The sequence below is a fragment of the Thalassophryne amazonica genome, chromosome 22, assembly GCF_902500255.1.
Source record: "Thalassophryne amazonica chromosome 22, fThaAma1.1, whole genome shotgun sequence".
NCBI lineage: Eukaryota > Metazoa > Chordata > Actinopteri > Batrachoidiformes > Batrachoididae > Thalassophryne > Thalassophryne amazonica.
In genome coordinates, this window is record NC_047124.1 from 3,492,068 (window position 1) to 3,507,864 (window position 15,797).

The window sequence follows — 15,797 nt, forward strand, 5'->3', positions numbered from 1 at the left end:
GAAGACTTGTACTACGACAGTACGGTTTGACTAATGAAGTGTTGAGTTGGCACCAATACCTCAACGTAATCCTACAGCTCCACGGGAGAGAGTTTTCTTATTGTCAGTAACAAAACAACTGTTTTTCCTGCAGATGACCTGGAACAAAAGTCAAAAGTGTAAAGAACAAATGTCAAATATGCAGCCATGTTAAATACTCAGAAAAATATTTTATTAAAGCGATTTGAACCAGAGGAACTTGCTACATTTCAGTCATCCAAAAATAAAGTTTCCTGTCACCGCCAATCACACAGAGTGGAAGTGTCCGGTGCCAGCTCAGACCCGACCCAACTGTGGCTGATCCAATCATCACCGGCTGTAACAACATATGACAGCTCAAATCTGAAGCCATAAAAAAAAAAAAAAATGACTGAATATTACTGATAAATGTGATTACTGACCTGCGGGTGTCCAAGGTGATGGATGAGTAAGTGACTGCTGAGCTTCCCGGGAAAACCAGTAGTGGCAAAAAGGTTTTCATTGACTCGTGACCACCTGAGGTCAAGAAAAAAGAAAATCTTTTGGAAATCTGAACAGAAATTAGGAGCAGGTGTGGTCGAAGATACATGTAGTATGAAATGAGCTTGTCAGTTTGTTTCCAAAGCATATCTACAGAGGCCTGGTTGTGTCATTTTTATTTCATTTACATTTTTTTCAGTTAAACTTGGAATTTAAAGAGCGATAATTTTTCCAACAGTTTCAAAAAAATCATTTTCTTACTTGAATACACATGCTTTATCGATGTGAGCTGGCCTTTTTTCTTGTGGGTAACTGAAAATGACAAAAAAGATTTTTTTTTTTTTTAGAACATCCACAATTATCGTTTCCCGACATTAATGTGTCCCTTTATCACCTGGAGCGAGTGATGTCCCAAATGAGCCAGTCATTTCCTGCCACAGCGCCGACTCTGATAGTATTGGTGAGGCACCAGTCGGATGACATGAGTGGTGATTGGCTGCAGTCCAGCGACAGAATGGCCTGCTGGGTAACCAAGTCATAGAAGCGGATTGTCCCCTTCTTCTCTGCTACCAGTAACTAGAGAAGACAGCAGGACAATTTTACTCAGGATGGAGGTAAAGTGAGAGAGGTGAGATGGACAGCTTGGACATGTGAGGAGGAGGAACCAGAAGAGTGAGTGGTTCATGGATGTGGTGATGGAGGACATGCAGGTGTCTGGTGACAGAAGATGCAGAGAACAGGGTGAGATGAAGATAGATGATGGGCTGTGGCGCCCCCTAATGGGAACAATCAAACAAACTGACAATGAAACAATCTATTTACAGCTGATGTTATTGATCACAGAATAAAACCTGGTGAGGGTTTAAGAGTTGACTCGTCTCACCTTAAAGACTTCCTCGGGGTGCCAGCACACACTGACGCCAGCGGAGCAAAGTCTAAAGATGGCATTGTTATTCCCATCCAGGTCCCAGATCCTGTCAAACACCAACAGAACCAATGCTGTGTTGTTCTCAGCAGGGAAACCCACAATCAACAAAAATAGTGTCAAAAGGATAAAACACTAATTTTACTCAAACATACGTCGGCATAATTCACTTTTCTTGTTTTTTTTTTTGTTTGTTTTTTTTAGCGTTTCTTGGCCAATAGGGTTTGTGTGTGTGTGTGTTTAGTTGTTTCTGTGCCTGATGCCAGATGATTACAGAATTCAAGCTCCACTTATTCCCCAAATTTGTGGTTTAATACATAACACAAAGCTAATAATGTTTAATGGCACACAATGATAAGAAACATTTGCATTTTCATCCAAACTTCATGTTTGCTCCTAATTTATCTAACTTCTGCTTGTTGGGCACAAATGATGTCCGGGATCTTCCTGCTTTTCCATGGAAAAGGGCTCTTGTCTCGGATCCGAGCCCTGAGCTGTGAAGACAGACAGACTCATGCTGGACTGCCGAGGAGAAACCAGACTGGCATTACGTTGAGCCACGATAGCGGGAGCAGAGGGGAAACATCGCCCTCGCTCCCTGAGTCGGCATTACGCTCCACTCACCATTACAACATGTTTCGCTGTGGGCGGCCAGCTGTGGCACCGCAACGCACGTCAGCTGAGGAAGAGAAACAAAGAGGAGCTCCTTTCTCTACGCCAGTCACAGCGGAGTTCATGTTTGTATCCGCAACCGAACCCCAAACAGCAACGTTTCTGTGCCGGTCCATCTGAAGCTAGATCTTAGCAAACACTGGGATTTCCTTCAGCCTGAGCTCCCAAGTTTGGAAGAAATCAGCAAAAGGACCCAGGAGGAATAGACCAACAAATACACAGGCACACATGACCTTGACCCTAGTGACTGACCTTTAGCAAATGTGACCTCGCTGGTCCGTTCCAGAGCCCACCTCCATGTGTGCGCCAGGTTTGGTAGACATTGGAGTGAAGGAGAGGAGAGAGATATGTTCTTGTACTGTGTACTTACTTTGTTTGAACATTACTGCCAATTTAATGCAACAAAATGTTCAAACTTGTACCGTCAATGTTGCTGTGGATGTGACATTAACGGCCGTATCTACCTCAAAGTGTTTGGAGCCCGTATGGATCAGACACAGTGGAAGAGCCGTCTGTCAGTCAAATACAATGTGGTTCAATTGTGGACAGAACTGATCAAATGTGAAGGCCACACAGAACGATATATGATGGTAACACCGGCTCAATAAGAATCTTTGTCAAACATCTGAGGAGTAAGAGCATTACAGCCTTCTACAGGAACACAAGTTCCTACAGCCTGTTCAGGTGGTAGGAAAGAGTCCAAGGCCTACATTTCCTGAATGAAAAAAGACGGACGATGTGTGCAGTAAATCCGGCAGCTTTTTGACTACAACAGCTGTGGCACGTTTGCAAAGTGATTGGACAGACGTACAATGAGCAGAACACCCTGTTTTTCTTATGGGTCTGCAGAACCAATGAAAAGTAGATCACAATGATGAGGAAAAAAAGCCCAACATTTCCCCCAATAACCGTCACTCTGTGCTATAAAAATATTTAACCAGAAAGAAACAAGTTCTCACACTTTAGAAGGCAAAGCATGTTAAATTTTGGTTCCTTATACCTTAAGTGATTAATCAATTATCAAAACAATGGCCAATTATTTTCTATTAAGAGGCTTGTCTAAACTTTGAGGCTTCTTTGTTTTGTTCTTGTGGAGATTCTGCCAGAACCTCTGCTGTGAAGCATGAGTGAAGCTGAGAAAAAAAAAAAAAAACCTGACCACACCAGAAAAACAATGACTAAAACTTATTCTTTCAGACTACGAGCCAAGCAGAGCTCAACTGCATGCTCCACTGCCAACGGCCAAACCGTGGTCAACCACTCTGCCCTTCAAATGGAGAGCACCGCCACCCCAAAACAACATAACCTTCGGTGAACGAGGTGAAAGGCAAGACGAGAAAACACAGAACGCTTCTGATAAAAGGCAACACCAACTGCATCTCTGCTTCCATCTACAACCGAGGTGAAAAGGACACGTGGAGCCACTGGCCGTTTTCCCCAAGTGAGAAAACAGCAGGTGGAGTGTTAGAGTCCGTAAACGCCAAAATAAATGTCATCAGCAAACAAACCAACGTAACGTGACATCAACTCATCTGAAAATGTGTTTTTCACAATTTTTAAAAATTCATTTTGGTACATCTGAACCGCCTCCTGAATGAATGTTCAAACTTATTTTGCTCTTTAGAAAATAGGGATAATTCAGCTTAAAACAGCTATCCATCATCCACTGCTTTTCCAGGGTGACTCCAAATTCTCCATGAGGCGCTGGGGGTGGGATTTTTAGAGTCATTTTATGACATTTTATACTACATATAGGGTGGACTGACGTATTTTGACTGTGTCAACTTGAGGTGACACATTTGTGAACTTGGACAAGACACTTGAATCATCACTATCCCAGTCCACGCAGCTGGAAATGGGTACCATCCTCAGCTTAGAGCTGTGATGGACTGGTATCCTATCTAGTGGGGGTTATAGTTGCTGATCCATTTCATGCTACAGGATCAGGGGATAAGCACCAGTACCACTGGGTCTGAGGGCCTAATTTTCCTCAGCTAGGGAGTAATCTGCGATGGACTAGAGTGCCATCCATGGGGTGACAGCATTCCAGTACAGATTTCTGCAATCATAATACTTTCTGAATGTAAAAAAACAAACAAACAAAAAAAACTGAAAGCGCTTTTACTGATTGGCTGAATGCCACTGCTGGGTTTTGTCTCTCTCCCGGTAACGGTGATTCTAATAAGGCTCTCGTGAAAACTGTAATTCCAAAAACCATGCGGACAGATCAGTAAGTCCCGTTAAACATGGGCTTTTTTTTTTTTAATTCAATACTGATGTAATGTCAACTCTTATGCCTAATCAGCTCTTCGTCTCTTGCTTTGTCCACACGTGACTGTCTTTATATAACATTTGACCTGTAATAGAGGAAAACCTCATGCAGGTACAAAAACATATTTGCAATATATGAGAATGCATTTCCATTGTGCATATTGTCAACTGTGCAATTTGGTGGGTAATGGAAACCCACCCACTGATGCCAACCACCGGTCTGATGGGCCATGGAGTGGTTCAGGTAAAGATTACTTGGACTATTGTTTGAGTGAAATAATTCAAGATATTTCCCTGCATTCTCAGAGGAAGTGCAGAGCACTTTAGACCACTTTATAAACTAAACATATGGAGCTGCCAGTTTGTACTACAACTACTACTACTACTACTGCTGCTGCAGGTAATCGTGTAGGTTTTCCATTAAAGTGAAGTGTGATGTCTGTCCAAGTGTCAAGACACTGACCCTCTTCGTGATCAGGTCAGACTGACGTGTGAGAATGCTGTTATTTTGAACACAGCTGTCAACATAAACACAATGTAAACATAATTAATTAGAAAATCAGTTGTAGCTCCAATGTTTTCTGTTTTAATTTGCTCTCAAATTAAGCGACCTGATGAGAAGAAGAACGGACACGACTCAGCAGGTGTTCATCATCATGTGTGAACTCAGTCAACCTCAAATCCTTGGTAGAGAAGCTTGAATCTTCGACTGGACTGGGTTGCTTGACTGGAGGACGTTTCGCTTCAAATCGCAGAAGCTTCCTCAGCTAAAATTCTTGCTCTGGTGGTCTGACTTCTGTCTTGACTCTTGTAGAGAAGAATAATCAAGAAGTCACAAAAGCTGGAGTTTTAAACCTAACCAGACCCCTCCTACCGAGAGGCAGACTGCTATAGGCTGGTGACTAAACAATAGCTCTAATTAGCACCTATTGTGCTCTAGTTAACACCCTCCTAATGACAGGGCAGCTGTCCCTCTCCTGATGGCTCCCTTGATGACTCTGCTGATGATGTGAATGACTCATTACCATGAACAAAAGACTGAAACTGCTTTGACCTGAGTACCCCATTGTAAACAGGGGATAAAGCATGTCTCAGACCCCCTCCCCGGTTAAGGCTAGGTTTCAAACGTTTCACAAAGAATGCCTCCTTGATCCCTCTCTCAAACCATTTCTTCTCTCTGGCTAATATTTTAACTTCCTTGTCCTCAAACGTGTGGTTAGTGTCTTTAAGGTGGAGATGAACTGCAGACTGAGGTCCACTGGCACCCTCTCTGCGGTGCTGGTATAGCCTTTTGTGTAAAGGTTGCTTAGTCTCACCTATGTAGTGTTCGTTACAGTTTTCCTGACATCTGATAGAATACACTACATTGCTCTGTTTGTAACTAGGGATCCTGTCCTTAGGGTGAACTAATTTCTGTCTCAAGGTGTTAACCAGTTTAAAGTAAACTAGGATTTTGTGCTGTCTGAAGATCCTCTGTAGTTTTTCCCCTACTCCTGCTAAACAAGGGAGAGACACTCTTCTTCTTGTCTCCGTCTCCTGTCTATCTGGTCTCTTTGTTCTCTGGGACTTCTGCACTTTGTTCAGGGACCATCGTGGGTACCCACATACTGTGAGGGCTTTCCGGACAAGTTGTTCTTTAGCCCTTCCCTCTGCAGTTGTGGGCACCTGTAGGGCTCTGTGTTGAAGCGTCCTGATCACCCCGAGCTTGTGTTCAAGGGGGTGGTTTGAGCCAAAGAGCAGATATTGGTCAGTGTGCGTTGGTTTTCTGTAAATCCTTGCAGAAATGTGCAGTTTGTGTCTCTGTTCTCTAGGTGGCACACTTCCCCACAACCTCAGAGCACTTGCCCCGGACCCCATGAGCCGACGTAAACTCCTCTGCAGTTGTATCGTCTGATTCCCACCTGGACGCTGCAGTGGTTGCGTGTTGGCAATGCTGGCGTTCCACAGCTGCAGGGGGCAGTGATGACAATGCTACACAAACGTATAGCGAAGGCGGTGCCGCCAAACAAAACAGAGTGAAGGCGAGGTCATGAGCTTATACATGCACCTCCCTCCCTCCTCCTCCTCCTCTCCTCATATCCAGGTTGAGTTTGTGTGGGCTAACTTGAAGGTCCTCTCCTGTTAACTTGATCTAACCCTTGTTCTGCCTGCATCTTCCTCCTGCGTCCCATATTTTCTCAACATGACAGAATTTAAATCTTTCAGCAGATGGAGTGCACTCCTGTTTTCTCTGGCTGGGCAGCAGAGAGGAGACGAGGAGAGCGGATGAGAGTGGATGAGAGCAGAGGAGCGCTGCTCCCCACCTCAGCCACAATCACCTCCCAGTAAGGCTGTAAGCAATGATTATTTTCATCATCAATTAACCTGTCAATCCTTTTTATCATTAAGTGATGATTTGTTCACTGTATAAAATGCCCAAAATAACATTATACTTTAAAAACCAGTCAAAATTACTTCATCTTCTTGAATAATGTGAACTAGAATGAACAACCAAGAAGTGCAACACCCACGTTTCACACGTTTGGACACTGATAGATGCAAATTCATTCTTTATGACTCAGAGATTCCATCATATATTTGTTCTGTGTGACACCCCCCCCCATCTGATCAGTTCTGCCCGAAACCCTTCTACCACGTTTAATCCATATAAGCTCCAAAGTGTATCAATTTAGGACCTTGAGATTGACCTTTCAAGGTCAAACATCATGTGTCCAATAGAAAGGTGACACATGATTTCAACCACACTTGTATCTTTAACCACCTCCTTGAAAAAGGCATTCTAAATATCCCTTATATACAAGCACTGGGTTTAAACTTTGACCTTGACCTGTGACCTTGTCTTTTAACAGAGTTTTGTCAAAATAATATCACTTTCTCCTGAGCTGGTTTTCAGTTATTCCACCGAGTGTGGTCCAAGGGCAGTGTGGTGACCAAGCAGTCGGTGCGCTTGGTTCTGTAGTAGGTTCCCGGAGTTACGTCAGACAGGGCATCGGTGTAAAAGCTGTGCCAAATAAAACATGCAGATCCATATCGGATTTGCTGTGGTGATCCAAAGGGAGAAGCCAAAAGAACTCTGGTCCAAATCAAGTTAAATTGGACACAATACATAGATTTTGGGTGCACGTAATCAGTTTTCCAGTATTTTGAACAATTTAAAAGTAGGACATATCACGTTTTAGTTTGTTTACATCTTCATAAAGAAACCACAGGGCTGGGCTCCTGGGTGGTATAATGTAACTGGGGTCTGTGTATTTCCAGAGCTCCAGCCTGCTGTGGGAGGAGGGCGTGTCCCTGGGTTGACCCTGGCTCTTAACACACATTTTCCCTCCACAACCGTTAATTGAAAAGGAAAAATTTGGGGACCTTATTACACGCTCCCCTCGGAGAGGAAAATATTTCTGCAGCTAATTGGATTTCCATATTTAACCAATTAGCTTGAAAAGCTACAATGCAGCTCTGTGCGTACGTACTGTCACACCGGAGCATGTTGTGCTTAGCATCATGTTTCACTGTGGAAAACACAGTCAGGACTTTCTGCACCATTAACAGAGAACAGAACTCAAAATCAGAAGCTGGGAACAAACACAGGGAAAAATGGTTTGGACCTGCAAGTGTGGTCGTCACTGACGGAAGCAATTTGTTTTCCCTCCGAGGGCTCGAACACCAAATGGTTAATGTAGCTGGTGTGGCCCTCCATCACCTAGACAACAGCACAGCAAAACAATATGTGAGCAAAAACAAAAGCAAACATTCGGGATGTTAGTCAACGAGGCTCGTCTTACAAAAATGGAGTTTAATCTTGCTACCATGGCGGTTTCTGTGTGTTAGCAGTTGCATGAATGCAGAAATGTAAAGACAGACGCCATGGAAAACTGGCTCATTAGACAAAATAACATGAAATGCAAATGTAGACGTTCACTAGGAAGCATCAAAGCTGTAAACTGAAGTTTGCACTTTGTGGGGAGCCACTGTAGAGAAGACAAAACTGGGGGCAGAACTGACCTCTTGGAGGACCTTGTAAGATGCCTCGCACTGTCTATATCCATTCAATTTATTTATATGGTACCAAATCATAACGCAAGTCACACCACAGGGATTCACAAAGGTGAGGTCTAACCTTACCCAGCTCCTAAGCCAAGCACATTACCAACAGTGGTCAGGAAAAACTCCCTTGTGCATTTTTTTTTTTTTAATTGTAGGAAGAAACCTCAAGCAGATCAGACTCAGAGGGGTGACCATCTGCTGTGGCTGTACTTAAAATTAACAAATAAAACAAAGTACAACAAAAATCTGTCAAACATGCAAGACGAAGAAGATGCTGCTAAGCATCCAATTACTCATCAGGTCCAATAGTCGTATTAACCAATAAAGGAGTAAAGATCATGGACCGTTGAGGTGGAACATAATTGGGATCATCAGTAAGTTCACAGTTCTGATCCTACAGGAACCACAAAGAACACCCCAATCCACAAGACAACTCTTCATTTCATTAGCAGAAAATGTGCAACAACATGCTCAAGCAAAGTTGTGCAATCAGACAAAAACAAGACATTGCAACACAGATAACAGGCTCTTCTAAGCCAAAGATCTGGTCAGGTATAATGCCTAGACTTCTGAAGGGTGGACGAACTACATATGAAAGAGAGTTGAGGTTCTCAGTCACTATGGGACAACGCTGGCTGGAGCACCAACAAGAACTTCAGTAAAGACAACACTCTTCTACACAGAAACTAATAAACAATAAAAAAATCATGAACATATGGAACCATGAGCAGTGTCTCAAATGAACTATGACTACTGTTACACCATGACATGCAAGAGAAAGTCAAACGACAAGATCAATTTGGGTCAATGTTGTCCAGATGTTGCACTACCTTGACTTCATGTCTATCCTGAAGATCTGATGTCAACAGACGCAGCTTTCTGTCAGAAGCAGCGGTGCAAAATCTGCAAATACGAAAACAAAGAGCCAATATCAAAACAAGGGATGACGGATGACATCTCCATCCACACACCCGCCCGGACTGACACCTCTGCTTGGGAGTATCGGCGTGTGTGGTAGGAAGTTGGACAGTCATCAGTAGAATCGCTGGCACGGAGATTCTAATTGCACGCTAAGATAAACGTCGAGAAAACCAAGATTCCTCACGACATTTACGCACGTCTCTGTGCAGAACCTGTGCAGGGCCAGCCTCTAATCAGCACGAGTATATACCAGCGCCTGCAATTATTCACACAATTACACTAACTCACTTGTGACAAGAAAAACACACACATATCAGCAGAATAAACAGACAGCGGCTCACACACTCTCAGTCACAGGCACAGATGGACCTGGCATGATGTCATGACAAACACCCTTAACGTGCTTCAGGGGGTTTTACTGCTACAATAGACTGCATTAGGAAAGGACTTCTCACCCTACAAATTAACGTCGTACTTTAGACTGAAGCATGGAAACGCCGTTTGAGGCTCGCTCACCCTTTTAATAAACTTCTTGTTTCATGTCAAAGATCTTTCTTGTAATCTCCAATAACCCCACATAAGACAACAAAAGAGAAATATGAGAGAATTTCAGTTTGTTCGCTCTAAAGACAGAAATATGGTTCATCGATTGATTTACAGAAAAACAGAAGCTCACAATTTATCATATCAATTCATGCTTTAACCCTATAAATCATGAGAAGACGCTGAGCCGCTGTGGTTGATGGTGCAACGCTGCAGTTCGTTGCCCCGGCTGGGCCCCCTGCTTGAGGCGAGCCCATGAGAACGTTGTACTTTTCCTGGAAGGCACGGCTACGTGCTGACTGAAGGGAGGGATGGAACCCGAGTGGGCAGTCATCAGCGAACAAACATGTGCGTACGTCATAGGGCTGCCTCAAGGTCTCTGCAGAGCAAACCACAGCAGGCTAGGAATCATTTTCAATTACACAAAGCCTAAACACCTCCAGAGGGAGCACAGACTGGCCCATCCACCGCTCCAATTAGGAGGAAACTTTTGCTTTCTAACAATCTACAGCTCGGCTACTTCCCTTCTGTCCGAGGCCACCTGAAATAACTTGGCTCACGTCCTGGCGGCTGCAGCGTGACGCTGACAGGATGATGACGAGTTTCACACAGCGTGGCTGCTGTGATTTCTCTACAAGAGCCTCTTATTCTGCTCACAAGAGGAATGTTTGTGGATAATTATCCTGTTGTGCTAAAAGACAGACGTCAGGTTACGAAAGCGGGACTGAAACGCTTCAGTCCCACTTGAGCCTGAATTCACTGCTCCTAATCCTGCTACAACGGTCTAATGACTTTTTTAAGGCTCTTAAAAAATAATAAATAAAAGGTTGGTTAGCAGATGTCTGTGAATTAAAAATTATTTGTGCATATATTTCTTGCATCAGTATTTGATTTTTACTTCTATTTTAGTTGCATCTGCCTCTTATTAGCTTGTCTAATCAAACACAGATTTCTAATCATCAAGGCAGGATATCATCTTTATAACAGCCTCTTTGAATTTCTTTTTTTTTTTTTTTTGGTGCTAAACACCCATGCCCATTTTCCATGTAGATCTGGAGTTGCATCAGGATGGACCCACAGTGTTAAAGTTGTGCCAAATCAACATACAAATCCACAATGATGACTCCATGCAAAAAAAGAGAAGCCAAAAGAAATGACTACTATATAGCAATTGTAATATATATTAATAATATAGTAAGTATACAGGATACACTGATCTGCCACACCATTGTGACTGTGTGTTCCCAGGGTGAATAATGTCTGCCAGTCACTGTGCCAGGGCTGCTCCAAACATACAGCTCTGGTGGGATGTTCCCAGACAGTAGTGGTCAGTACTGAATGTGTTCCAAGGAATAAAAAATGGTGAAAAATCCATTTGAGTATCTGTGGGATGTGCTGAACAAACAAGTCCAATCCAGGGAGGTCCCATCTTGTAAATTAGAGGATTTAAAGGTTCTACTCCTAATAGCTTGATACTAAATATAACAGCACACCTTCAGAGGTCTAGTGGAGATGATGCCTCTCCAAATCTTGTAAGCTCCTATATCCATCAAACACTGATGATGCAGGTTAATGATTTCAACAGAAGCAGGACATTGTTTAAACAACGCAGAGGTACCTGATGGTGGGTATCCTGTCCAGGTGAGACTCTGGGCTCCAGGCAAGACCATCAACACGCAACTCATGATGGAAAGCACGAAGAACAGTGAATTCTACTCCTTCAACCTCCTGATCCTCCTCCTAAGGGGACATGTTTATGTTCAGAAAGTGTGTTTGGAACAACATGTAAAAGTGACTCTTCAAGACGTGTCTCGAACCTGGAAGAGGCAAGTTCCCACAACCACATACTGGTTTCCACCATAAGCCAGCAAAGAGGCGGGAATGCCGGAGCTGAAGGGACTGAATTCCACGGCATGAACGTAGTCTTCACAGGCCACCGTGTAGGTGGCGCTTCGGCTGGAGTTCTTCTGCATGATGAACGTCCGACTAAACCTAGCTTCAGATCAGTGCTTCAACTTCACTCTGCACAAAAAGGACAAGAGTGAGTCTCATGTTCAGGACGATCACTGAAAAATGACTAATGAAATGGAAAATGAGTTGACTGCATAATCAGAAAGTTTTCAATCTTTTTAAAGCAGTAAGCACCATAGCCTCATATATGCCGAGAGTCTAGTACAGTATCCCAATTCCCATTTGGTCCAGGTCCAATTCAGGAAAAGTTCTGATTTGCAAATGTGCAGAACACATTCACCTCCAACTTGTCTGAAGAAAACTAGCTGCAAAAGGGATGATTTACATTAAAAATAATTACAGGGAGTGGCTACGGATATGGTACCGTACTCACGAGATAAAGGACAACATGGCACCAAACCTGTACAGAGGGCAACTAATAAAATTTCAAGGTCATATTATGGATATCCATAAATCATTCTATTGTACCTGCATTAATGTAAATGTCCACCAGGTGGAAATATTGTTCCATTTCAAGAACATTGGGACACACAACGTCAGTACTGAGAACTCAGCCCAGGTTCAGAACTCTACTTGGGTTGGGGGGTAGGGTTAATCCTGGCCCCAATTCACACCTGGGGCAGAGTTTGCACCAGGCTGACTTTGCCTGTATCCATAACGATGTTGTTTGTTTCAACAGGCAATTGTCAGACTTGCAGACAATATCTTATCCGATGCCTCTCATGTGCTGCACTCTGAATATATTTTACTGAACTCAGGAAGGAGGTACAGGGTTCCTCTTTGTAAATATAACTGATATAAACATTTGTTTATTCCATTGTCAGCGAAGCTCATAAATGAGCAGATAGCTCAGGGAAGATGGTACAAGGTCATGTGTTGCAGAATTTTCACTAAGATGTTAATATGCTTTTAATTGATTATGTATTTGTATTTTAATTGTGGTTGTTTTTGATGCATGGGTGGTATGTGCTGTTGTGCAGCAGACCCCGTCTATCCAAGGCAAATTTCTCCTTAGGGAGACAAATAAAGATACTTTGACTTTGACCAACGTGTTGCTGATAGCAGTAGGTACCAATATGTGCTGCACTAATAGCAATTCCAGGTTTGCATATAGTATCAATAACAACAGCCACAATTATCCCATGGATCAGCAAGGCAGCAATAGCAGGATATTGTTTTTGCTGGCATGTGTGTGTGTGGGTGGGTGGGTGGGGGGGGACAGGATAGATAATTAAGAAAAATAACCGGACAGATTTCCTTCAAACCAGATTATTATTTGGGTAGATATTTGGAGTGATTATATTTTGTCAAGCTAAAGGAAAACATGGCCCAAAAAATACCCTTTTTTGTACATCTTAACCAAAGTTGGGTGGCTTAAGGCATTTATTGATCAGCAAAATATTTGTGATTGATTGGTATGAATGTCATGATGAAGTCATACAGAGGTAATTAGTGATGCTATGCCCGACACTAAAGCCCTGAGACTTGTGTCATGCAGAGGGGGTGTGTCCAAATGAAGCCTGTGTCGAAGCCTGAATTATTTTTCATATCACATGACCAAAGAAAAATGAGGCCTCGTTTGACTGTTTCATTTTATGCTGATTCACTGAATCCTGAATTGACGGCATCTTTTTAGAAGTGAATATTCTGAATCGATTCCTCCCAGTTAGTTACAAGGATGTTTGAAGTTTTTTTCTTATACATATTATTAAAAAATAAATATTGCAAAGAAAAGGAATACCCTATCTCTTCTGGCACGAGTCTTCATTACTAAATAAATACAGAAAAATCACCTTAGCTTTAAATAAAAATTATATACAGTATATAAAGCAGTCCCCTTGCGCTTGCCCAACACAAACATTGTTACTTCGCAGTCACTTATATACACTTCTTTTATCGCAAAAATGACACTTAAGCACCAAATAACGCACATTAAATCTACCTATGTTGTCAGTGCTAATTATGATACCACAGATTACTACATATATCCATTTTCTATACCTACTTACTCCAATTAAGGGTCACGGGGTGCTGGAGCCTATCCCAACAGACACAGGTCGTGAGGCGGGGTACACCTCAGACAGGAGGCCACTATATCACAGGGTGTCCACTACTACATGTCCAGTAAATTTCACTGCGCACCCTCTAGCTTATAGTATCATCATAAAGATGCCACAAATAACCACTAGATGTCAGTAATATGTAATGGGCTATTAAATGAGACTTCAAGTAGTAAAGCTTATGATGAAACAACTGGCTGAGAAGACTGGACATGTCAACGGGGAGGTGATGGTCAGGTGGTTAAGTGTTGGGCTTGAGCCCACAGAGGATCCTTGGTTCAAATCCCATCCTCTAAGGGCCCTTGGGCAAGGTCCTTAAGCCCCAGGTGTGTAGTGAGAGCCTTGCATAGCAGCAGCCTGACATTGGGGTGAAATGGGAGGCATTGATGTGTAAAGTGCTTTGACCATCTGATGCAGATGGAAAAGCGCTATATAAATGCAGTCCATTTAACGGGGATTCATGTGAGCGTCACTAGAGATCATAAACACCATTTGATTTCAATTTTCAATTTATATAGTGCCAAATCACAGCAGAGTTGCCTCAAAGTGCTTCACACAGGCAAGGTCTAACCTTACCAACCCCCAGAGCAACAGTGGTAAGGAAAAACTCCCTGTGAGGAAGAAACCTCAAGCAGACCAGACTCAAAGGGGTGACCCTCTGCTTGGGCCATGCTACAAACATAAATTACAGAACAATTCTCAGACAAATATACAAGAAATGCTATTGGCGCACAGGACAGGAGGATCGCCAACACAAATACAACTCCCATCTCTGGATGGAGCTGCACCTTAAACAGAGAGAAAAAACAGAATCAGGCATCAGAAAGACAAAAAATACTGTATAATTTGCCAGCGTTAAACAACAAGAAAAACAGAGAAGTACTAAGGTGATCGCCGGCCACCAGCCCTAAACTTCACTAAAAGACCCAGAATTTAGGTAAAGTTGAGGCCGCAGCCCGCTCCAATTACTAATAAATGAATTAAAAGAGTAAAAAGCGTAAAACAAAACTGTACCAGTATGCTAGCCATATGAAAGGGAAAATAAGTGCGTCTTAAGTCTGTAATATATGCACCATTGGACAAATATAGCTTTACTTGTGCATTTCTACTGTGGTGTGCAAAGCGTACAGTATGCATCAGCACTCTGGTGCCTTTCATTGCATTTAGTTTGTCCCATTACTTATGGGCTTTAAAAGTAGAGATATAATGCTTATAAATGGTTGTCATTCCTAAATGGCCAATGTGACGTTTTTTCTTAACACCCTTGAATCAAAAATTAAAGTCTACATTCGAAACACTGCTGGTGTCCCTGTCCAAATACTTATGGTCCCGACGCACGCGGAGCTCTGGGCGTCTGGATCACGTTCTAACAGACATAAAAGAGCTACTAAAGAGAAAAAAAAACTCATTTCAACACTAACCACACAATGTTCATAACACAAGTAACACATACGGTGGTCAGACATATTATTACCTGATTCTAATTATAACTAGCCGCGCAGCTAATGCGGCTAACTCAAACCAAACGCTCCAAGTTTTCAGTCTCTCGGCGGGACGCTCGCACACCTCATTTTCATTAATCGGCTTATTCCGTCTCAAAAACGCTAAAGTAAATGATGGACTTTATTAATCGATTCTTACGACTCTACTGAAATCAAATGATACCCGCCTCTGAGAGACTTCACTCTTCATCCGTGTACGACACGGACTGTACCATCTATCGAACCGTCAGAGGGGGACACCGAGCCACCGAAGTGACAACATCTATGTTAACATCACGACATTCTGACATAAGAGTCAGCTGACTGAATTAATTTTGTGTTAAATTACCTTTACGGTACATCGCTCTGAAACTTCAACTATCCAGGTGAGAAATAAAGATTTGTTTTTAC

At 42.7% G+C, this 15,797-nt stretch overlaps 1 protein-coding gene across 1 annotated transcript; it reads right to left on the bottom strand.

Annotated features, from left to right (window-relative positions):
* Positions 1-189: 189 nt before the first annotated feature.
* Positions 190-15,619, bottom strand: nup37 (nucleoporin 37). The gene is made up of 10 exons (XM_034163830.1): positions 15,380-15,619; positions 11,692-11,896; positions 11,493-11,614; positions 9,241-9,313; positions 7,972-8,066; positions 1,382-1,472; positions 893-1,074; positions 760-810; positions 441-534; positions 190-355 (listed from the first exon to the last, which is right to left on the bottom strand). Exons 2-10 carry the CDS (start codon positions 11,845-11,847, stop codon positions 242-244), a joined length of 978 nt encoding a protein of 325 aa, XP_034019721.1. The 5' UTR covers positions 11,848-11,896; positions 15,380-15,619; the 3' UTR covers positions 190-241.
* Positions 15,620-15,797: the final 178 nt, after the last annotated feature.